The 23,691-nt window shown below is 36.5% G+C and overlaps 1 protein-coding gene and 2 long non-coding RNA genes across 6 annotated transcripts in view; 2 read left to right on the forward strand and 1 right to left on the reverse strand.

The window, feature by feature from the left end:
• Positions 1 to 7,670, forward strand: part of LOC309626204 — a 39,144-nt gene extending 31,474 nt beyond the window's left edge. For 2 of the 3 annotated variants that reach the window (XR_014243017.1, XR_014243019.1), the window contains one exon: positions 7,471 to 7,670. This is a non-coding gene — a long non-coding RNA (uncharacterized lncRNA). The remainder of the gene's footprint in view (positions 1 to 7,470) is intronic. The other variant, XR_014243018.1, reaches the window with a different exon arrangement.
• HIF1A (hypoxia inducible factor 1 subunit alpha) overlaps positions 1 to 17,655 on the reverse strand; it is a 41,598-nt gene extending 23,943 nt beyond the window's left edge. The window contains exons 1-2 of one of the 2 annotated variants that reach the window (XM_082386504.1): positions 17,299 to 17,654; positions 297 to 375 (exon numbers count right to left, since the gene is read on the reverse strand). Coding sequence is in view for 1 of the 2 variants with exons in the window: in XM_082386503.1 (XP_082242629.1) it covers positions 17,299 to 17,333 (35 nt within the window). In the remaining variant the exon portion in view is untranslated. Of the gene's footprint in view, positions 1 to 296; positions 376 to 17,298 lie in introns of both variants that reach the window. The other variant, XM_082386503.1, reaches the window with a different exon arrangement.
• The window catches only part of LOC309626206, a 1,050,100-nt gene that overhangs the window by 865,505 nt on the left and 160,904 nt on the right, over positions 1 to 23,691 (forward strand). The gene's annotated exons all lie outside the window — the stretch shown is intronic.

Consider the following 23,691-nt stretch of genomic DNA (forward strand, 5'->3'; position numbering starts at 1 on the left):
TGCTATATGCTTTTAAAGGGCATCTGATAAAGCTAACCATGCTGATGGATTATCTCTATATCTTTAGGAATAGTTGTATTGTTCAGAACTTTGAAGATAATGAATGTCCAAGATATGGCAACCAAGTTTTATAAGACAAATCCATTAGAAATGTGAGCTTGAATAGAACATTTAAAGGATAATATATTTAAGCTAGTGAAGACTGTGAGAATAAGAATTTGAGCATGAGCCAGGATTTTGGAAAAAAAGGAAGCCTCAATAAAACAAGTAATATGATATCTCAAGAGTTGACAAACCTAAATTAGATGAAGAAGGTGATGAAAATCAGTATGTCTTCTATTCATAATCAATCTAGACATAAAGCAATCAGGAGACCTGTAATAAAGATTTAATGAAGAAATTTATCTGATGTTCTTCACATGTGACTACAGGAGCTCTTAAAACATTTCTCAGCTAAAAGCTAAAACTTCCAAAATTCTTAATAATTTTAGCATCTGAACTGCCCAGCTTCTTGTCTACTCACAGGAAGGCTCTTTTTATCAGTTCATACCCCACAGAATTACAGTACTATTGACCACGAATTATTTCTGGTAGAGCATGGAATCTAGGTCCCACAAAGATGAATCCAGTACTATTTATTTACTTACTATTTAGATGGCACAATAAAAGTTTTGTAGACCAGAACAGGCAGATTTTTAGCATGCAAATAAGGGCACTGTTATTCTTTAAATTATCAATTCCATCTATGTTGTTTTTGTTAAGTACAGATCAAGTAAAGATAGTCACACTAGAAATCAGTCAAGAGTACAGTAAAAATTGTCTTTTGAATAGTTTGCTTACCCATTTCCATGACCATTTTAGAATCAATGTTTGAGTAAACTAGCAGTATAGCTTAATCTTTGTGGTACTATAGTTTTCACATACTTACTATTTCATTATTATTTAGCATACAGTACTGGACAAGAAGCTAGTAGTTATATCTTCATATGATTTTGTATAGGAAATACATTTAGAGCTGCTGTCTTATTAAGCTTCTTGTGTACAGAGTTCATGAATAAGCAATAGCCATTTTACAGAGAAAGCCTATTATTCTTCAGATTAATAAGAACACAAAATAATTGCATATATGTTAATTCATCTAACTGTGTTGTCTACTAATTGCACAAGAAAAGCCTGTTGGCATTCCTAATTGTAAATATTGGTGACTTTTAGAACTGAAGTTAGATCATAATCATTCGAAATGTTAACAGATGATCAGACATTTCTAATAAAGTTAAGGGATAATTTTAAAACAATCTCTCAGCTCTATTATTTGCGGCTTTAAAAATTCTTTCTGGCCTTGAAGGTACAAGTTGTTGTTGTTTTGCACTTCTTGTGTATTTCTATAAGACATTCTGAAGTGAAATTCCATTATCTAAAGGATGTGGCATTTAAGTTATCCTTTCCAAAAAGATCTGTTTCCATTTTTGTCTCTGCCAACCCATGAATGTGTATTTATTTGCCCATGTGTTCTGTGGTAATATATATTATGGGTCATTTTTATTGTTTCAATTTTTGCCAAGCTGAGAGATGAAATTTGTATATCTCATTGTTTTAACTGCCCTGTGCTTCCTAATGTCTCAGGTCAGAGGAAATTCCAAGGAAATTTTCATTCTTTAGTTGGCATTTTGGCCTGCAGCTTTAAATCTAAACATCTATACATGGTGCGTACTATGTACACAGTGGTATTCTAAACGTTTTTCACCTATTAACTTATTTAAATCATTATATCATCACCATGTTACAGATAATGGAACCTGGATAAATAGTTTACCCAGGTTTACACAGTTAATAAATGGTAAGCCTATATTCAAACTTAAGCAGTCTGGCTCTAGAAACCATGCTATTAACACTAGACTATGCTGCCTCTCAGAAACTCATTTTAATAACCAAGATAAGTATTTATAAGTCCAGGCCATTATTATAAAGTTCAAAATTGGTCTACTTTACATCTCCAAAGACATAAAAGAGAGGTATAGGGGTTGGCTTTGGAATTTAGGACCTGACCCCCTAAGCTATTCAGAGGAACTCATGGCCAGGCTCTTTCCTGGAGTCTGCTTATAAATCCAAAATTCTAACTGAAAGGCATCTAACAATGGCAATACTTTCTGCCCCACTGACTACCTGTTCAAGGCAAAGCACCCTTTAATGGGTACTGCCAGCCACTAAGGGGAGAGAATCAGTAATCCAATCAACTCATATACTCCCACAAGACTTTATTTTTAATTTGTGCAGAGAAGCATCTCTGTACTTAATTCGAACATCTTAAGCTCACTATTGTTGGTGTTTTTTTATTTGCTTAACATCCAGATCCCCAAAGTAAAACCAATCTGCATACTTACTTCAGGAGCTCTGGTCAGGCATAAACCAATTGCCAAGATACCTATTTACACAAAGTACCATGAGAGAAAAGATGAAGAGAATTTTCCCCCTTCTAACATTTATTGAGCACTTACTATGTGCTAGGCACTGTGTATTGCTTTCACATAAATATAATGCTTTCATGTATTAGCTCATTTAATTATCATAACTCTTTAGAGAACCAAAACACTAGATGGGAAGTGGCCTTCCTGAACCTCAGAATAACCATCTTCATTCAAGAACTATTCATTCAATAAATATTTATTGAGCATTTATCAAGTACCATGCACTGTGTAAGTACTAGGAATATAGTGATAAGCAGAACAGCCCTCATGGAGCATAGCCAGCTTCCCACTTAGTCTACTGAAATAGTTACCTAATGCGATATTCCCAAATGCTGATCCAGCTGCATTGTAATTACTTGGGGACAGTCAATATTTCAGACTTCTGGGCCTTACCTTTGTAAATCTGATTCAGTAGATCTGAAGTAGGGCCCCCAAATCTGGGTTTTTTAAAACTCCCAAAATGTATATGATACACAGATTTAGGAACCACTGACTGAACTAATCTGCACTGTCATTTTCATTCAATTTCGCCCTCAAATTACTACCACAATGATACTTCCAAACTAAGAACTCTGATATTATGTCCTGCTTAAAATCCCATCAAAGGTACACAGGACAAAGTCTAATTATTTTCATATGAAACCCTCCTTTAGCTATTTTCCTGCCCATCTCTTTACCCTCATCATTTCCCACATTTCTTCGGCCACATTGTAGTTACTCAAAAGCATAGTATTTTATTCATTTATGGCTCACTCACTCCACTCTCTCTGCTGGGGTATCCTTCTCAATATGTAACTTGGTAAATTTATGTGAGAAACTTTCAAGATTCAATTCCATCATCACTTTGTCTCTGTTTTGTCTTCCAAAAACTGCTCCTCTCCCCTAGATCTGACCACTCTGGTTATTTTGCTATATTTATGTTCCTCTACAGTCCTTAAAGCTTCCTGGAGGCAGGAGACTGCCTCGTTCATTTTTGTGTTCTTAGTAGGCATGTGCATAAGTGGCTTTAAGTATTTGGCCCAAATCTGCTATTTGACTTTAACTTCGGTCCATGGAAGGTTAACTGCCCCTTCAACATTCTTTTTTGGTATCGCTGAATTTGTGATTCACCAGCATTCCTGTGATCCTATAGATTACAATCATAGTTAAACAGCGTTAACGATGTCAGTACTATGAACAAGGCATACTATTTGGATTTACTGCGATTATCTGGATATGCACTTTCAAATATAAGTAACCATACTCGATGTTAGAATGGAAAAAAAAAAAAAAGCTAAAAATAAAAAAAATTCACCAAGCGGTGTAACAGTGAATAGCACCGATACCATCACCAAGGAGAGTAAGTGATCTTGACAGAGAAGAGATTTAGAGCATAGGGAGAGAGCTGAGAAACTAGAATACCTATCTGCTAAAAAGAAGCTTGAAGTTTAAGATTACTTCCCTTATCACTGCAATCTGTGTCAGGAAAATGCATGAGTTATAGTTAATTAAATTAAATCAATTAATTTATCAATTAAATCAATTAACCAATTAAATCAATACCTTTATCACATTTATGCCTTCCTAGCCCAGCTGGAAACATGACAGTTGATTCCTTTTGTTTTCTATAATCTTTTCCCAGAAAGTGTTGTAATTATTATCATAAGACACAAAAGTTTTCAGTAAGTTGATTTCTAATCTTATTGGCTTTTTTTCCAAGGGGGGGGGTTAGCCTTAGACAAGTATTTTGTATTTATTATTAGGAGTATTCTCATCATAAATAGGATTTGTTGTTATATTTTCCATCTGGTAATTGCTGCAAAACCAGAATACTTCAGATAATGTTTAATTTTTAAAAATCCCTCTTAATGGACAAATCAACAAAAATTTGACATTTCAAATTAAATTTTCAGGACAGTTAGCTAGCTATTATTTATAATTAACTTCTCCAGAAAAATGTCTCTGAACTCTAATCAATAAATTTAAAAATGAACCTTTAGGATACTCATGTTAGAGAATGTATTCATTTATTCCACAAATGTTTCTTGGTCATCTCCTATGAGACAGATGCTGTTCTCAGCATGGGACATAGTACAATAAACAAAACAGACCAAGTTCCTACCCACATGGAGCTTATATTCTGGGACAAATATGTCTTTGTTTCTTGTCTTTATTCAATAGTCGTTACCAGGGTCAATCCCTAACTGACAGAACATTAGCCATAGAAATAATCTTCCCACAAAACTAAGTAACATAAAATTTTAGGAGACAAGGCAAAGTCTACAAAAATTAATCTGTGCTTATATAAGATGTTACAATACAGTAGTATGCAAAAACAGCAGGCTCTACAACAAAATTTGAGTATTAATCCATTTCTGTGTCTATGTAATGCATATTTATGTATATAAATAAATGTATAACTTATAAATGCACAGATAAAACCAGAAAGATACAATGTATAAAGTGTTAGCAAAGTTTACACATGTTAACAACAGCAGTTTCAAGATGGCAGGATCACAGATTATTTTGTTCTTTAAGAAAATCCACCAATGAACTAACACTGACACAATCAGTGCACCTGCACTTGTCAGAAAAATCTGAAAGAAGTAGTCATCTTTTAAACTTGTTTTCCAAAAAGACTAACTGAAAACAGGTTAAATTTTTTCTTCATTTTGGAATAAAGCAAGAGCAATCATATTTCTTCCAGGGAATGGAAAGTAAAACAGAGTAAGCAATATAATTCAGTATTTTCAGTTTCTCATTCTAATCTAATTTTCAGATTTTGAAATTCATCATTTCATAATTAATTTGAAATTCCAAAAGACAGGTGAAATGGTTTATAACAAAAAATATTAAGAATACATATACTTGTATTATTTTTGAAAGCAGCTTAAAAATTTCTTGGTTTAGATGATAATTATCTTACTAACTTACTAACTTAAGATCTCTTAAATGTCCACAATTAGAGAAAGATGGATTATTCACTTTCCAATAACCTCACAAAAATGCTTAGTTTTAACACTCGATTTTCTAATGTTGCAGTAAAATAAATAGGGGGAAAAAAGAATCACTTTTAAATTAGAGGGTACATTCTGAAAATGAAATCTGTATCACATCTGAGATAGCATTAGTATGTAAATGTTCTATCTATGCACTAATTAAATTAATTAGCTAATAGATTTACATCTGTTTAATGATTGTGTATTGAAGTTCTGTTTGGAAAAAGAATATGCTTTTGTTTTTAGATTATCCTTAACTAGTGATTTAAAAATCAACTCTCTCAGTTCAGAATCGGTATTAAGCCTCTCAAAAAATCTTTGATCCCCCTACAATATATAAAGTACTAGATAAATTTTAAAAATGTGAAGCTATTACTCTAAGATGGAGGTTCTCAAACTTTAGCTTCCCTCACAATCAGAGTTTCCAATTTGAAGGGCTGGATGGGGCCTGAGAATCTGCAATGCTAATAAATTAGCAGATAATACCAAAGATGCTGGTCTGGAGAATACCTTGAGCCCCTCTGCTCTAAGAAACTACTTCATTATGTGTCCTTCAAAAATGCCCAGAGAAGTAAAAGATTGTTCATCAACACTCAAAAATTGTCTACTAAATACCTTCTCTTTAAAAATCTGCCCAAATGCTTTACAAACAGAGACAATATATCCAGACTCTAAGACATTAACATAGACACATACTTAGAACTCAGTAACTATAAAATACCATATGGACTTACACAAAATTAATCAATGGTTGACCTGTGGTCTGCATCACAATCACCAATAGAACTTTTCCCCCCAGATGTTTGTACCTAGATCCCAATCCTGGAAATTCAACTTGTAGGCTTGGCATGTCAGTTTAAAATACAGTCTTCTGTGTACAACATGATTAATGAATTGGCACTGCTGTATGTTATATATGAAAGTTTGTAAGAGAGTAAATCCTAAGAGTTCTCATCACAAGAAAAAACTTTTTTTCTTTTTAAAAAATTTTGTATGTGTGTGAAATGATGGATGTTCGATAAACTTATTGTGGTAATCATTACATGATGTATATAAGTCAAATCATTATGCTGTCCACCTTAAACTTATACAGTGCTTTACATGAATTATATCTCAAGAAAACTGGAAGAAAAAAATAGACGAAGTCCAATTAAAAAATAATAATAAAAAAGAATCTCTCAGATGATTCTGATGAGCAATCCTAGCTGTTCAAGGTTTGTGTTTCATCTATAGGTGCCTGTAAAGTTTACAGATTCCTGAGTCCCATCCTAAATTTACCAAATCAGAACCTCTGTGGATGGGTACCTGGGAATCCTTATATTAATTAAACACCCAGGTGATTCTTAAGCCACAGAAGTTTGAGAACCATCAGCAGATCTTATAGCAGAAGTTTAACAGGTTAGCCAGCAAATTTGAAAACTGAGAAAAATTTATTTGTAGCTGCAGCTACCTACACATACCCTGATAACTGTGTTTGTCAGGCAGAACACTGAACTGAGTGGATTGGGCAACACTATGAACGAAGTACAATTGCTGGGAATAAGAAGCTAGAGGTACCACTCAGTAACAAGCCAGTAATAAAGTATGTGCTTAGTAAAAACCAGTAATTTTCCTCAAAAAGATCAGAGCATAATTAGGCTTTAAAGATGACCAAATAATGGTGCGACGTTTTTTTCAATTCTCTGAAATAATTTTTTATAAATCACCTTTTAAACTCTTTATGAATGCCACAAACATCAAAGGATTGAGACTCACTGTCCGTGAGTAACAGCTGTGTGTTAATGGCTTTCCCGAAATCACGTCACCTACTCTACTACTCTTCTCCCTTAGCATTACCTCCCCCTCAGCTTGTAAATGCCTGTTTCCCTTATCATATGCTTTCCGATAGTAGTAGAACTGAGACTGGAAATCAAGGTCAGTGACATTAAACTTTGTGCATGTGTATATTCAGAAAAATGTATGCTTAATTATTTGCTTCAATATAACAAGATACGTAAGTTATAATAATCAAGTTCTTTCTTATATAGTAGGAAAAAAATCACATGGAATGAAGGTATACACACAGAAATCACACCCTGAAGATTTTTCCTGTTTAGTTCTAAGCCCTGACCATGATGAAGTTTCTGGAAACGATGACAAAAGAGAAGCTCTTCTGAAGCAAATGTCTTGATTTTCCACCTACACCAATCCATCCTATCCAATGTTACCAAATAAAATTTCAACTAACCCTCTGATCCCGTTTCTTGTCTATAAAAAGAGGATAAGTAATACTATTACTAAGTGGCAGCTCTCAGATTCCACCTAGAAATGATGCCACTGTATTTAATACGGCCGATGCCTTTCCACATATCAGATGCTTAACATAAGTTTTAAATTTAAATTAAAAGATTAAAGAAATTTAAGGATGTTTTTACTTAGGAATAGAAGGAAGAGACATGATAACTACCTTCAGATATTTGAAACGGATGTCACACAGAAGGCAGATTTCGTAATTTATGCAATTCCAGAGAGTAATAAGTGGGAGTTACAACATGGCAGGGTTTGCTCAATAGAGTTAAAGCAGTGCTGAAGGTAAGCTATAAGAATTTTTAAATCTATTCTCATTTTGGTGGCAATGTAAGAAAAAGAAAAGGAAAAAAGCATGTTATGGATCATCTAGAAGATCTCTATATAGATCTCTATCATTGTTAGAAACGTTCTGTGTTTGAAGTTGCATTTGTTTATGATCAAATTGGTACCAAATGATCACTAAAAGGAACAGGGTTACATTTTAAAACGTGGTACACACAGATTGAGGTCACTGGGCACATCTCAAAGGTTCACAAGGATTACTTTGCTCCAGAAGAGATCTAAACATTAGTCAGGGTTGAGAAATACTGGGATAAAGAACTTTCTAACATTTAAAGCTGCAAAAATGAATAGACTGTTTTGTGAGAATGCTTTTTGTGTGTGTCTAAGAAAATTCTCACAGCAGACTGGCAAATTTGTAAACACAATTATAGAAGATACTCCTGTGATGGTTGATATTAAAATAAATAATAAAACAAATAAATAAAAAAACTTCAATCCTGAAGTCAATTATTTTGCAAGAACCTCAAACTTAAAATCACACTGTACTAAATAATAAAAGATGGAACACATAATGGATCAATCAATTAACACCAAAAACTGAATGTTCAACTATGGCCTGAGCCATCAACAATTCACTGCTCTGCTTGACAAATTAGATGCACAAGTATCTGCTGAATAAATGAATGTGCAATAATATGTTACAGGCCATGGTGGTTAGGTGCTAGAGTAGTGGTCTAGGGTTGAAAAAATTTTTTGAATCATTGAGATAAATCAACTTCATATTATCCAAGAAAATATCCCTTCCTCCACTCACAATGAAGGTTCTATTGATTTGACACATAACTCATTTAAACATTTTAGCTATGTTACCTGCAAAGGTAGGCAATTTCCAACTCTCCTCTGCAAACAGACTAAATAGACATTTAATGAAGTTTTGACATCAAAAGAGCATGGAAAAGTAGGCTTTCTTAATTTCCCATCCTGTAACAGCCAAACAAATATCCTTGAGAATATTCTTCTTCCTTTACTATTATCACTGTAGAAAATGATTATTTTAGAATAACCTGTCTACACAAAAAAACAAGTATCTTCACTTAATTTTCAAAGGCCAGACATTCATGGAAAAATAGCAATGTAGAGGAAAAGCAGCACCAACTATTCTACTACTGTTATAAGTTCACTGATGGTTTGGCTCAAAAGGACATCAGCCTTTGTCAGATTGTCCTAAAGAAGGTTTGAAGGATTCGAAATAATACCATGAGACTTCAAGGGAGTGAAACTCTTCTGAAAACAACTTAATAAATATAATAATAATATGGATATAATTGTTTTCTAGTTTATTAAGCCCTTACTTTGTGCCAAGAACTGTTATGAGTGTTCCACATGGGTTAATATCTCTTTTGTCCTCACAACAATACTATAAGGCAATTACTCTTACCCTAATTTATGGATAAACAAAGTGAGACTTAGAGAGGTAAAGCAACTTGTGCAAGATTACACAGCTTAAGTGGAAAAGTAAGCAGCCAGCCTCTAGAGCCAAACCTCTTAGCCATTAGTCATTCATTACTACATCTTTCTTAAAGAAATGAAAGCCTTAGTCCAGAGAAGAGATTTTAAGCTTTCCCAAAGGCACAGCAAGAACAGTTGTAGACCAACTAGGCTTGATAGAGAACTCTGCAGAATATGAATTCTGGTGATTTGCAACAAAAACCTATAGCCCAGCATTGATCAAGAGTCCTGTATAAGGAGATAAATAATAATCTACATCAAGACAATCAAATAATCTACAAAAAGACATTTGACTCATGTAATAAGGGAACCCCGCTGACATTTAAAAATGAATAGTCCAAGCAGGGAAACTGGCATTCATCCAAGAGACTGATTGATATGTGGATACTAGAAGACAGAGGGAGTTTGTTTTCTTTTTTTTTTATCATCACAAACTGTATGGATGCAGACATGGGAATGCTTAGTGGCCATAATTCATACCATATTAATAGCTTGTCAATGGCAGAATGAGGCCAACATGCAAATCAAGCAAAATATAAACCAAGTAATATTCAAGAGAAAGCCTGAGATTACACTTTAAGGACATCACTTAAGACTCTGGGTCTAACTGTCCCTTAAACCAAAGCTAGATTGTGTGAGCTAGTAATAGCCTCCCAGCCCACACCCCCCAAGCTAGTTTGAGCTGTGTTTCATCACTTGCAATAAAAAGAATCCTAATATACTTACAAACTGCCAGTGTTTCATATTAAAAACAAACTTTAATGATGATAAAGTACAAGAAAAGGGCACTCTCAAATACTGCTAGAGAATATAAACTGGTCTAAACTTTCTGGAAGTTTAGAGTAGATTTAAGAAATGTTTGCTAAAGATGAAACAGGGGTAAAGATATTTTCCACATTTGCCTAGCTGATTTTCCCCAGCCATACACGCCTCTTAGTAAACTTTTTACTCGGTGTTCTAAATACATAGAATTGGCAGGCACTAACCTTTAACATACCTTAAAATAGGGTATTGAGATCTTTTCAAGGCCACTACATGTTACCTAGCTATATTTATTAACAAAAGTGTTTTCTGACCTGGTTTTAACAGATACTATAAATGTTTTTAAGTGATGAAAAATTAAAATTTGAGATTCAAGAAACTTCTAAAGTAGCACAAGAGATGCCCCAGCATAAGAAAAATTCCTATCAAAAGTGCAACATAGAAGAGCAATAATGACTTCCAAAAAAGCCTTTTAAAAATCTTAAAACCTTCCTCTGCTTTCTTTGTTCATTCAGTTATCCTTTCATTGTTCATTTATTCATTCAAATACTTAAGAGGTCACTGTATGCCAGTAATCTCTTTTACATCACAAGTTTCAAATTCAGTCTATTTGTGATCTTGCTCATTGAAACACGTTTCAATTTTATAACTGAAAAAAGGGGAAGGGGTCACTTTAAATAAATTTGCTTAGCATCTGAATTCACGAGAAAAGATCTATATGTAAGAACAGAAATATATTCCAACTCAAAGACTTAAACGTTCTGCCTTTAAACCTTCTGTTTATTTTTACCATACTATTATTCAGTTGGAAAAAGAAATTCTCATAAACTATTAGGAAAAGTGGAGAAGCACAGGGAACTGTCACTAATGAGTGAAAACTGCAATATTAGCTAGTAGACACTTTAAATATTTTGTGACTTTCAAAACAACTGGTAGAACTACAAGAACTACAGTAAGTTATGTTCCATCACTAATTTTTGTCCCATTTACAAAACCATAAATTTTGAAAATCATACTTAGAAATAATCTTTATGTTTAATATTATAAACAAGTGAAAATTTTAAATGAAGACACTCATAAATAACAGGTGAGATCACCAGAACAACTAAAAGATAACATCTTGGGAACAGTTTTTTTAATAAAAATAAGTCATTTCAATTTATAGTTTTAAGTTCTTTAAAACAAAGTTACTAATGAAATGGGACTTTATCAACAATAGAACAGGTAGAGACCATTTTAAACAGTAAGTATTTTTCTGAAGAAGTACTGGCACATCAAATCTTTCTAAGTCACTAGAAAAACTTAATTCTCATTTTAGAGTTGCTTAACCTCACTTCTGATAAAGCTTCCAGTGGCAACTGTTCTCTGCTGTTAGTTTTAAGTTGGTTAATTATTCACAAACAAACCCTTAAAAACACAACCACTTCAACAAATCTATTATGATGCCTACTACCATAAGAACAGAAAATAACAAGTGTTGGGAAGGATGTGGAGAAATAGGAACCCGTGTGCACCGTTGGTGGAAATGTAAAATGGTGCAGCCACTATGGAAAACAGTATGGGCAGTTCCTTAAAAAATTAAGTTACCATATGATTCAGCAATCCATTTCTGGGTATACATCCAAAATAACTGAAAGCAAGATCTCAACGAGATATTTGCATACCCATGTTCCTAGAATCACTATTCACCATAGTCAACAAGTGGAAGCAACTGACAAAAGAAATGTTCACATGTTGAGGTGTGGGGAAATCATTCTGGCTTATACGTAAGTTAACTTGAATTTTATGCTAACTAGAACAGACTGTGGCCTACCAAATATACACTGTACATCTGCTTTAATTATTACAGAAAAGGGCACACTGACCAGAAGTAAAGAATGTCCATGTTAAAAATAAAGATTAAATGCCTCCCTTTCTGGGAGGCCAAAGCTGGTACTCCTTCGATGATAAGACTCCCATCCCAGGTGCCAAGGCCATACTCGCTGTGTACTTGCTGATCTGCTTTTTTTTGAAACCTTGAAGGAATGTATCTCTGACTTGTTTTTGATGTTTTTTGTTCTGACAAGACAAAAAACTATGCTAAAACCATGCTTCTCCAGATCAGTTTCTCAGAGTAATCTGGGAGGCTGTCTTCTGGGCTATAGTCCTCAGTTTGGTTCAAAGAAAACCCTTTCCTATTTCTATTATAGATTGTCTATTGATTATTTTTGTCAACACAACCTAAGTGTCCATCGAAAGATGAATGGATAGATAAAATCTAGTATACATTATTCAGCCTTAAAACAGAAGAAAATTTTCACATATGCTACAACATGGGTGAATCTTGAGGACATTATACTAAGTGAAATAAACCAGTCACAAAAAGACAAAAATTGTACGACTCTACTTACATGAGGTATTTAGTAGTCAAACTCATAGAAACAAAGTAGAATGATGGTTGCCTGGGGATAGGGAGAGCGGTAAATTGGAGGTAGTTGTTTAATAGTTACAGAGTTTCAAATTTACAAGGTGAAAAAGCTCTGGAGATTGGTTACACAACAATGTGAATATACTTAACACTATTGAACTGTACAGTTATTAATAGTTAAGATGGGAAATTTTATGTTGTTTTTTAAAACCACAACTTAAAAAAGCCCCACAATCACTTCAAAAGCTATGGAGGAAAAAAAAGTCATGAGGTAATCATTAAAGTTTGTTTTTATAGATTTAGATTTTATACATTATATTTTCCTAAAAGGGTCATGTCTGGCAAACAGATATGGGTTTATTACTTTTTACTGCAGAAAATACAAGTTTTAATATAAAAATCAATGCACATACAAAATAGTTAATTTTTGATGCACCAAGAGACATGGATACAATTATCTTTAAAATTCCAAGGCCTGTAGTAGACTTAAAAATTATCACTATACTTTCACCGAAAATACTGAGCAACAAGAAAATTGGCTTATCTTAGTTTCAAATTCTTTTTCTAACCCTCTAGTTAAGCAGAAAACATATACAACACATACATCATACATACATACATACATCCATCACAAACAGCAGAAGGCCAGGTAAAATCCACCAACTGGATAATTAGTCCCAATGTTTAAAAAAAAAAAAAAGAGAGGAAGAAACAAGAAAAAAAGAGAGCATTCTTCTTATGAATTAAAATCAGTATCTTAATAGAAACCTAATCCAACAACATATTTAAGTCAGATTATTTTCTCCTACTTGAAAAACAGACCTATGTTAACAATCTCAGGCAAGAAAAGAATATAGTATTTTAAATATGTAAATTTTTAAAAATTATATTTTAAGAGGACATGTCTATAAATAAGCACAGTAATCTAACCCAAATATTTAACATCCATGCATGGTAAGTTTTTTATTTCACCACCAAACACAATAAACTATTATGAGTTCTTCTGAAAAAAATCAGTCAAGAGACTAATCCCCCTCAGCCTCCTATACACCATTCTTAACATAAAACAATAGAATGTAACCACAAAATCTTTACCTTGAGCCCAAACACCATTAGAGCTGCAAAGACAACGGAAGTCAATAGGTAGAAAGATTGAATGTTATCTAAACTGCACAAAATGCTTTGCAGTGGACCGCAGGAATGAACTACCACACATAATCTAAAACAACATGATAATTCAGTAAACACATACACATGGAAGAGTGCACTAATATAAATTTTATACAAATCGAGCTACAAAAATCAAACAGTACAGGCTTGAAGCCTTGCCTTGAGATAAAAGCCTAAAGATCTTACCTCTGGAGAAATTCATAAGTAAAGGACAGTTTTTCTACTATGTAGGCTCATATGTTTTACCACAAGTATTTTATCAAGTCATCATATTTAGCAAAGATTAATATTTATAAAATTGTCTACTCCAAACTGTGGCATCAAGACAAAAAAAAAAATGTTTTAAGTTACTGCCATTCCTAAGACTGCAGTGCCTTGCACATACCCTGCTAAAATGAACTGTCTGACTAGTATATGTGTTTATGACTCTAGACTCTAAAGTCCAGAGTAAATTTTTAGTAGCCTGTTTGGGGAGGAAACAAGGGGGTAAGGAAATGTGAAAAAGGGGGCCTAAGGTAGACAGTAAATCAGATGCTCAAGATTAATTGATGCTAGATGCCAACATAATCCAGGGATGTACTGTTTTAACTGAAAAGAATCCCCTTTAAAGTTGTGGAGCCAATGATAGTCTTTTCATTTTTAGGAGATATAGAAAAGAAAGTGGGGAGAAGGGGAACTAACACAAAGAAATATTTGGAAGGACTTGCAAAAAAGAGTTTTTAAGTGTTGTGGAAGTTTAAACTAAAACTTTAACAGGTAACACCTATTTTCAAGTATATAATGTCACCAAGACTCCTAAACCAAGCACTAGGCATTATCACATTTAATCTTCATAATAACCACTAAGATGGTTGCTATTATTATCATCATTTCAAAAAGAGGAAACAGGTACAAGCATTCAGTAACTTGCCCAAGCTCACAAGGCTAACAAGTGAAAAGGCTAGACTCAGAGGTGTCAGGTTCAAATCCTATGCTCTTAACCACCAGGCAACCTCTTCAAGAGTTTCAAGAGGAAATCAAAGTAAAATTGTAACAAGAAAAAAGTTTACTAGTAAATGAGAGCTTCTTGATTTTTAATGACCAAAGTTAAAGAAGGAAATTAAGGAAAGTCCATTCTCTGAGATTTTACTTTAATGATCCAATAACTATGTTTTGGAAAACACTGAAGGAGTCTGGCCTGAAACCTGAAAGCGAACAATGAGCCTCTTGACATTCCACTGAAATCTAAAAATCAACATTAATGTGCTATTAATTAAGTCCAATCCCTACTACTAAGGAATCAACACGAAATTCCCTATGTTAAATCTATTGTAACTATACCCAACCTCTGTTCTGATTTTTTCCAGTCCTTCAGCTTTTGAATTTCCTAACCCTCCTTTAAAAAAGACAAATTTGTCTCCCCACCTGCACTCAACAGGCTCACTTAAAATGGAAAAATTCTAAGGAGAAAAATCTCTGCCCCTCAATCTTTCAGTTATCTTTTCAAAAAGTTTTAAAATTATTAGCTAGAAAAGGATAAAAAAACAGACATCTTTAACAAACAAAATCTAAAAGTTGTTGAGTAGCTACCATTTATTGTTTAACTTAATTTTTCAGTTATAAGAACCTCTGTATTAAGAAACATTAAATCTGATCCAAGTTTGCTACATTTTCAAATGAGAATATTTTGAAAATAACAAATGTGACTGAGGAAAATCTAAGAACTAGTTTAGACTTGGGAGTGAAGCACAGTAGCTAATTAATTCATTTATATTAAAGCTGCTTATGCGCCTCTCAACTGATGAACTGCAAAGGAGAAATAAGTAGAACATTGCATACAAAAAGGGAGTGACTGGTGCATAACTTCATGCACAATATTAAATATGATTCAGCATATAAGGACAGAATATTGGCAATACATGGAGATGATGTGCCTTAGGTTTACAATATAGCAGCCTCATGATTTCATCAAAAACCTTGTAATCACTTCTGCAAAATTAATTGCAATTAATTCCTAGCAACCCTTGGAATGGAAATCTAGACCTGTTTACTCACTTTTTGAATTTTATACGTGCTTTCTCTGGTGTATACAAACTGCAAACTTATCATTCCATTAGATAAAGACCAAAAAGGAATCCACAAAATAGCAAGAACACAAACAAGTTTATCTTCTGCTGATACTGATTAGGGCAGTTAATCTCTCCCAGACGAGTGGGAGGACTTAACAGTAAAGCCAGCCTACTAACCAGAACTCTTACCATAAATCTTCAATTCCTTAAAATAATTTCCTCAAAGGTTAAAATACCAGAGTGGACCAAAAGGTGGGAGTGGAGGTGGGTCACTTAATACCACTGGTTGGACTCACAATTCTTAATCCTATAATGTACCACTTAAGACTCAAAATTCAAGGTGTTTTTAAACTTGCATTAAGTTCTAACAGGATGATTATTTACTTCGGGTATATTTTAATATACTTCAATTTCAGGAAAATGAGGCAGGTCTGTCCAAAAACTTTGCAACATTTTACTGCTGCATTTCATTTGCTCTGATCATATACTTTTCTTTCAATCTCATTAAAAGTGTTTGCCTGAATTTAGCCAGCCGCTACGTTTTCACTAAAATATTTCCAAGAATGAATGAAGCATATAATTCGCTTATAAAGTCTGGGCTCTCTTGACAGGTGATAGAAAGTATCCAATTCTGATGTTCTCATTAAAATGTTGCCATTCCCCTAAATTCCCGTTACTCCGACTCTCGCTCTAGGCAAGTTTTTCAAGGCGATTAAAACCAAACCAAACCAAACCTGCACGTGCAAACTAAAAAGTTAGCATCCCAGGCCATCGCGGCAAATCCCTAATGCACAAAGGCAAAGACACACGCCTGGCCGGACAACCGCGGGGCAAGATCGCATCCAACCACGCGAGCCCCTGGGTCGGAAACCCAGGGCCCCGAGCCCACAGGGAAGCCAGGACCTGCGTGCAGGGGCCGCCCCGGGGCCGAGTTTTCAATGGAACCTGAGAGGATGGGGGCGGGAAAGAGCGGAAGCTCGGGTGCAAGCGGCGGCGACCAAGCTGCGGCTCATTTCTCTTCCCGGGGTTTTCAGGCTCGGGGAAGTCCACCCGGAGTGGGGCACGGGGTAGCCTGGGGGTTTGAGGCGGGTAAGGAGGGCGGTGCGAGGCCCGGGCGGCCGGGAGGGGGGGGGCGAGCAGGGCCCAGCCCCCGGCCCCCGGCCCCTGAAAGCACTTTCGACGCGTCTCCCACCCCCCACGACAAGATGGCGACGTGGACAGTGGGGGAGCCCGGCCGGCGAGGCTGGGGGAGAGAGAGGGGAGGGGAGAGAGGCAGAAACAAAAAGGCGGCCCCCCGGAACGCGGAGGCCGGCCCGCGAGCCCCCGGCGGCGGGCGGGCAGGCGGGAGGGCCGGCGGAGAACGCGGCCGGCTGGGGGAGTGGGCTTACTTTTTCTTGTCGTTCGCGCCGCCGGCGCCCTCCATGGCGAATCGGTCCCCGCGATGCCTTCACTGCCCGCAGCCCCCAGGCTCGCTCCGGCCTAAGCGCTGGCTCCCTCCACACGCGGGGAGGGGAGGAAAGGCAAGTCCAGCGGTGGGGGGTGCGAGGCGGGAAACCCCTCGTGAGACCAGAGGCGGGAGAGCAGACGGCTATCGCAGGGGTCCAGGTCCGGCTCCGAAGAGCCTCCCCTGGGGCAGCTTGTCAGGGCCCGGCCCAACGCACTGGCGAAAGCGGCAGCGAGGGCGATCCTCGCGTCCCCTCAGAAGAGGCGGCTCTTGTGCACTGAGGAGCTGAGGCAGCGGCAGGGGGCGGGCAAAGGCGGAGGCGCGCGGGAGGGGCGCGCGATCGCGCGGGGGTTGGGGGGGGGAGTGTCGGGGGCGCGCCCGCCCGCGGAGCACAGGGCGCGCACACGCAAGCCCGCCTCACCTGAGGGGGAGGCGGGTTCCCTGAGAGCCAATGGCGAGCGACGCAGGCGGCCAGTCCCCACCCCAGCCCACGTCTGTCTCAGCCAATCAGGAGGCGGTCAGCTGAGGCACAGCTGGGACGCGCTGCCGAGCTCACGTGCTCGTCTGTGTGCCGCTGCGGAGGAAAGAGAAAGGAGATGGGGTGCGGCCAGCCTGGGTCTGGGGACTCTGCGCCTTCTCCTAGGGAAAGCACTGGCTGGCTTTGGGAGGCGCTGCTGAGAAGGGATTTCGGTTTTTGGGTCCCAAGCCTGCATCACACTTCCTGCTCTCGGGGCAGCAAGTCTCCCGCTGTCTTTTTCTCCGGCAGCTGTGCTGTGCAGGGTTGCCGCGCGCTCTGCCAGGTCTCAGTTTAAAAAAGCAGACTTTTCGCTTCGTGGCAGCAAACCCTTGGTCCCTTTGCTCAGCTGTGTTACGGTGGGGTCTTTCTTGCCAGGTTACCCAACCATGGGCCATGTCACCGACCGCAGCCTTTGCCATAGAACACTAGGCTACTGTCTTTGTCCCCTAAGTTTCTCAGTGATGAAGTTTGATTGCTGAGTAAATACGAATAAAAATATAAAATAAACTCCTCTTGCTGTAAACCTCTCAAGGGAAGTAGTTAAGGTAGCAGGAACTCTTAAAATCTGAAATGATTTTAAGCATTACAAATAGATATAAGTGACTTTAATAAAAGAGCGTAAACCCGAATTTCAGAAAAAAAGAGTAGGAAAAATGGTTTTAGGTTGACATTTATTTTCTTGTTACTTTTCAAAGAGTGGAAAATAATCTTAGATGGATTTAGAAAAGGGGGAAGACGACCCTTAGTTCGAGACTTACCACCTTGAATTGAGTTCACTGTGTAGACAGGAAAGAGGAAGGAGACTCCAAAACCCGCACCGAGACCTGAGCAGGGGACCTCAACTCGATATGTTGGCAGCCACTATTGCCTGTTTGCTAGCATGACTTTGCAAGCTCCTGGATAAGACTTAATCACTTTTTGGCTTTTGAAGCGTACGTTTCAAGCCTGTCAGTCTTTTAAATGAAAAAGAAACGTGTTTTGAGCCAAACAAAGAAGCACTGCACACATATCTCTAGTTAGCACTAGATTATTTTACTTCTCACCTTTGCCTTAGTAATTATATTGTTACAATCTAGCTTTGGGTTATAAATTAATGTGGATATCTGTAGTAGATTTCAATTATATTGTCATGTAAAAACAATGGTCGACGTAGCATAAGCATTAAACTCTGATAAGACAAAAATCAATTCACATAACACCTCTTCTTAACTGGTCAGCAGATCCAGAGATATGGTTAAAGATTGATCTTAATGCTACTTTTTTTTCCCAGATCTACAACACTGAATGATAAGTCTTCTTGAAAAGTAACATGGGAAATGCCTGAAAAGAGGAAAGGACCAAAAATAATTATTCATGTTTTTCTTTTTTTAATTGTGGAAAGAATAATTCTGTAAATTACAAACCTTTTACTTTAAAATTCTGAAAACTCAGTGTTAAGAACGCTGATGCCAGAGTCAAGAGTGAGCTTGAGTACAGGCTCTGACACTTTCTAACAAGTCATTTAACCTCTCTGTGCCTCAGTTTACTAATTTATGTCTATGCCATAGAATCCGGGCATGATTAAATGAGATAATACATGTAAAGTACTTAGAACAATACCTGGCACGTAGTAAACTATCAATAAATGTTAGCCATTAGTATTGTTGGTGGTCTTGTTTTCATTATTCTTATCATTATTATTACCCCCAAACTTGTGCCTCTGCTAGTGATAATTACTTGGGCTTCTACCGCAGTTCAGCCAGTTTTAACTTCCTAAGAATGCCAATTATATTAATATAAATTCACATATATTCTCTGTTTTCAACTGTGGAAGTGCCCATAGTGTTCCCACCCTTGTATATGAGCATGATTGCAGAGATCTTCAATCATTTCCTCTCTCATTATGCTGGTGAGAAATTCTCTCTGGCCAGTGATTATAGCTAACGCGTATAGTGTTTATTACAACAACAACAAAAAGTGAGCCTTTTGTAATACCAAATCTAAGTCATTTTTAAAAGTTTAAAGCAGAATGATAATCCAATCAGCAAAAGATATTTTTGAATAGTCATTACATTTGCCTCAAAGTTCAATTTTCCTTTCAGAAAAATGTATAAAATATGGTATTTTATGTGTGTATGTATACATATATATGTGTATACTCACACATATGAACATGGAAAGCGGTAATATTCAACTTGTTTTCACATAATTACAAAGTAGCTAAATAGTGTTCCCTAATTCAATCAATCCTGTTAAATAACAGAATTCTAAAAAGCAAAACTTTCTATGGGGTAAAATTTTAAATTATCCTCTTTATAAACACCCATTAATAAATGCATTTAAGTTATTATAATGTGAATAAACCTTAACGAACAATCTTACTTAATTACTTTCTAATCTTTGTAAGTGTCCAAATTTCATTCCAAGCCACTTTGCAGAACTCTCTAAGTAGACTGAAAGATTACTTGCGAATGACTCAATTGACCCTTAACCCATATTTATAGTAGTAAGTTAGTTAGGCAGTGACTCAGGAAGAGGCAGGGTAAAACTTGAAATCTAGATTAGTACTAAATAACATAGAGCGTTGAGCCTTTTAAAGAGTGAAACACATCAGATTCAGGTAATTTAGAATGTATCAAACTATATAAGAAGACCTAGTGGTCAATAAGTGATTCTTGACTCATTATTATCCTTCGTGCTCCTCCTCTCCTCCACCTTGATCTATTCTATTACAAGAACAACGAAAAAGCATATCATTTGGAAGGAAGTGCTTAGCAGATAATAGACATTAAAAGTCTTTTTTTTTTTCTTTCAAGGATCAAAACAGAAAATAAATATGTATATTTGTCTGAATTTCTGGAGAATAAGAATGGACTGAAATTTTGACACTAGCACTTTTCAGTTATGATAGACATTTTAAGCATAAATTTACAAAGGAATGCCACAGGATTTTCAGTTTCTGGTCCAACATTTAAAGAGCTTGGAAGCACCCATCCTTGCAATAAGAAAAAACAGCTTAACAAACTGAAAACCAACAACTCTTCTTAGATCCACCAGGGAAATGAGGTCACAGGGCAAACTGCTGCCCTGAAACCTGGAGAGACGGATAGAGAGATATAGAGAATCATAGCTTACCAGAGGATCACAGTTTACCAGGAACGGAAGCCAGAAGCTGAAGTCAACATCACAGTTGGAGCCAATATCAGTAGGAACACTTTAAACTGCAAGTGAGGAACTGCTGGAGGCTCTGTGTGGACCAGCTTGAGAGTTAAAAACTACAAAGGGGTTTCAGCCTTAGAGGGGCCCCACAGCTTTCTTGAGTTTCAACTCCAGGAGCCTAACAGATAATCACTGTGAAGATCTGAGGAAAATCTCTTGCTTTTTGCACAGCTAGAGAAGAAATTACCTTTTTGAAATACTTTCAGAGCACTCTGTTCTTAATAAGATCTGTCCTCAAGGGAAGCTATTTTACCAGAGCCTAACCTACCTTAGGGAAGGGGAACACTAAACTCCAGCCCCTTCTAGCCTTCAACATGAGAGAAGGGAAATACTCAACTCAGGCTCACTAAAAGGCTGAGCACTAATCATAGGATTATAGAATGCTTTCCCTCCGCCCACACCTTACCATACCATACCACCACATCAGTAGGGCTCCTGGGTAATAACAGGGGATTAGAGCTAAAAGAACTGCAAACCTCAGACCCTATTTAAAGAATCACTATGGATATCCGAAAACAACAAGAGAAACAAAAACAAGGACACTAGAGAAAATTTTAGCTTCAGACACCACAACTACAGCGAAAAGTAGCATAGCCTATCTCCTCGCCAGACAAACATAAAGCTTCATCATAAAAGCCTATCTACCTAAGTTCCTTTTACCTAATATACCATGTCTGGTTTTCAACAACAAAATTATAAGACATGCTAAGAGACAAAAAACATAATCTGAAGAGATAAACCAACCATTAGAACCAGACTCAGATATAGCAGAGACTTTGTAATTATCAGACCAGGAATTTAAAATAACTGTGATTAATATGCTATGGGTGCTAGTGGAAAAAGAACAACATGAAAGAACAGATGAGTAAAGTAAACAGATATGTAAACTCTAAGGAAGAATCAAAAGAAAATACTAGAAACTGAAAACAATGTAACAGAAATAAAGGATGCTTTTGATGGGCTCATCAATAGACTGGACATAGCTGAGGAAAGAATGAATGAGCTTGAAGATATGTCAATACAAATTTCTAAAACTGAAACGCAAAGAAAACAAATTAATGAAAAAGATGGAACAAAATAAGATCTGTGGGACAATTACAAAAGATGTAATCTAACTGTAATGGGAATACTGGAGAGGGAAGAGAGAGAGAGGAGCAAAGAAATATTTGAAGAAATAATGGCTGAAAGTTCCCCAAAATTAATGACAGACACTAAACCACAGATCCAGGAAGCTTAGAGAATACCAAGTAGGAAAAATATCAAAAAGTCTGTTCAAACTGCAGAAAATCAAAGAGAAAATCTTGAAAGAAGTCATGGGGCAGAGGGCTGTAGTGGAAATACCTTACCTATAGAGGAGGAAGGATAAGAATTACATTGGATTTCTCTTCAGAGACCATGTAAGCAAGAAAAGATGGGTGAAATATTTAAACTGTTGAAAGAAAAAACCCACCAACCTAGAATTCTGTACCCAGTGAAATTATCCTTCAAAAATGAAAGAGAAGGGCTTCCCTGGTGGCGCAGCGGTTGAGAGTCTGCCTGCCAATGCAGGGGACACGGGTTCGAGCCCTGGTCTGGGAAGATCCCACATGCTGCGGAGCAACAAAGCCCGTGAGCCACAACTACTGAGCCTGCACGTCTGGAGCCTGTGCTCTGCAACAAGAGAGGCCGTGACAGTGAGAGGCCTGCGCACCGCGATGAGGAGTGGCCCCCGCTTGCCACAACTAGAGAAAGCCCTCGCACAGAAACGAAGACCCAACACAGCCAAAAATTAATTAATTAATTAATTAATTTAAAAAAAAATGAAAGAAATAAAATTGAGAAAATTTGTTGCCAGTAAATCTGCCTTACGAGAAATGTTAAAAGAAGTTTTTCAGAGAGAAAGAAAGTAATATAGGTTAGAAACTCAAATTTGCATAAAAACCAGAAGAGTGTTATGGAACGAATAAATGAAGGTAAAATAAATTTTTAAAAAATTTTCTTATTTTTGGTTGATCCAGCAAATAATGGTTTGTTCAGAAAGATAATAGTAAAAGTATAGCTGATGATTATACTTTATAGATAAGTGAAATGAATGACAGCACTATTAAAAGGAATGGGGGGAAGAATTGGGAAAACCCTATTAAAAGACATTTGCACTACTGGTGAAACAGTATAATGTTATTTGAAAGTGGGACTTGGATTAGTCATAAAAGTATATTGCAAACTCTAGAGCAACAACTAAAATTTTTAAAAGTATAATTGATATGCCAAGAGAGGAGAGAAAATGTAATCACATAGAATGAATCATATGGAAAGCCTCTTTTTAAAACCAAAGAAGGCAGAAAGAGAGTAGAAGACAAAAAAGAAACAAAGAACAAAGGCAATAAATAGAATTCCACAGAATCAACAACAACACAAACAGAAAAAGTCCTAGAATGAATAAGTAATGATAGCAAGATTGTGGGATATAAGGTTAATATACAAAAGTCAATTGCTTTCCTAAATAAAGAAATGAGCAATTGGAATTTGAATTAAAAACACACAACACTATGAACTATAGTTAATAATACTGTATTGTATACTTGAATGTTGCTATGAGAGTAGAGCTTTAATGTTCTCACCATAAGAATAACAACAACAAAA

The sequence above is a fragment of the Balaenoptera borealis genome (genome assembly GCF_965194805.1).
Source record: "Balaenoptera borealis genome assembly, chromosome: 3".
Taxonomy (NCBI): domain Eukaryota; kingdom Metazoa; phylum Chordata; class Mammalia; order Artiodactyla; family Balaenopteridae; genus Balaenoptera; species Balaenoptera borealis.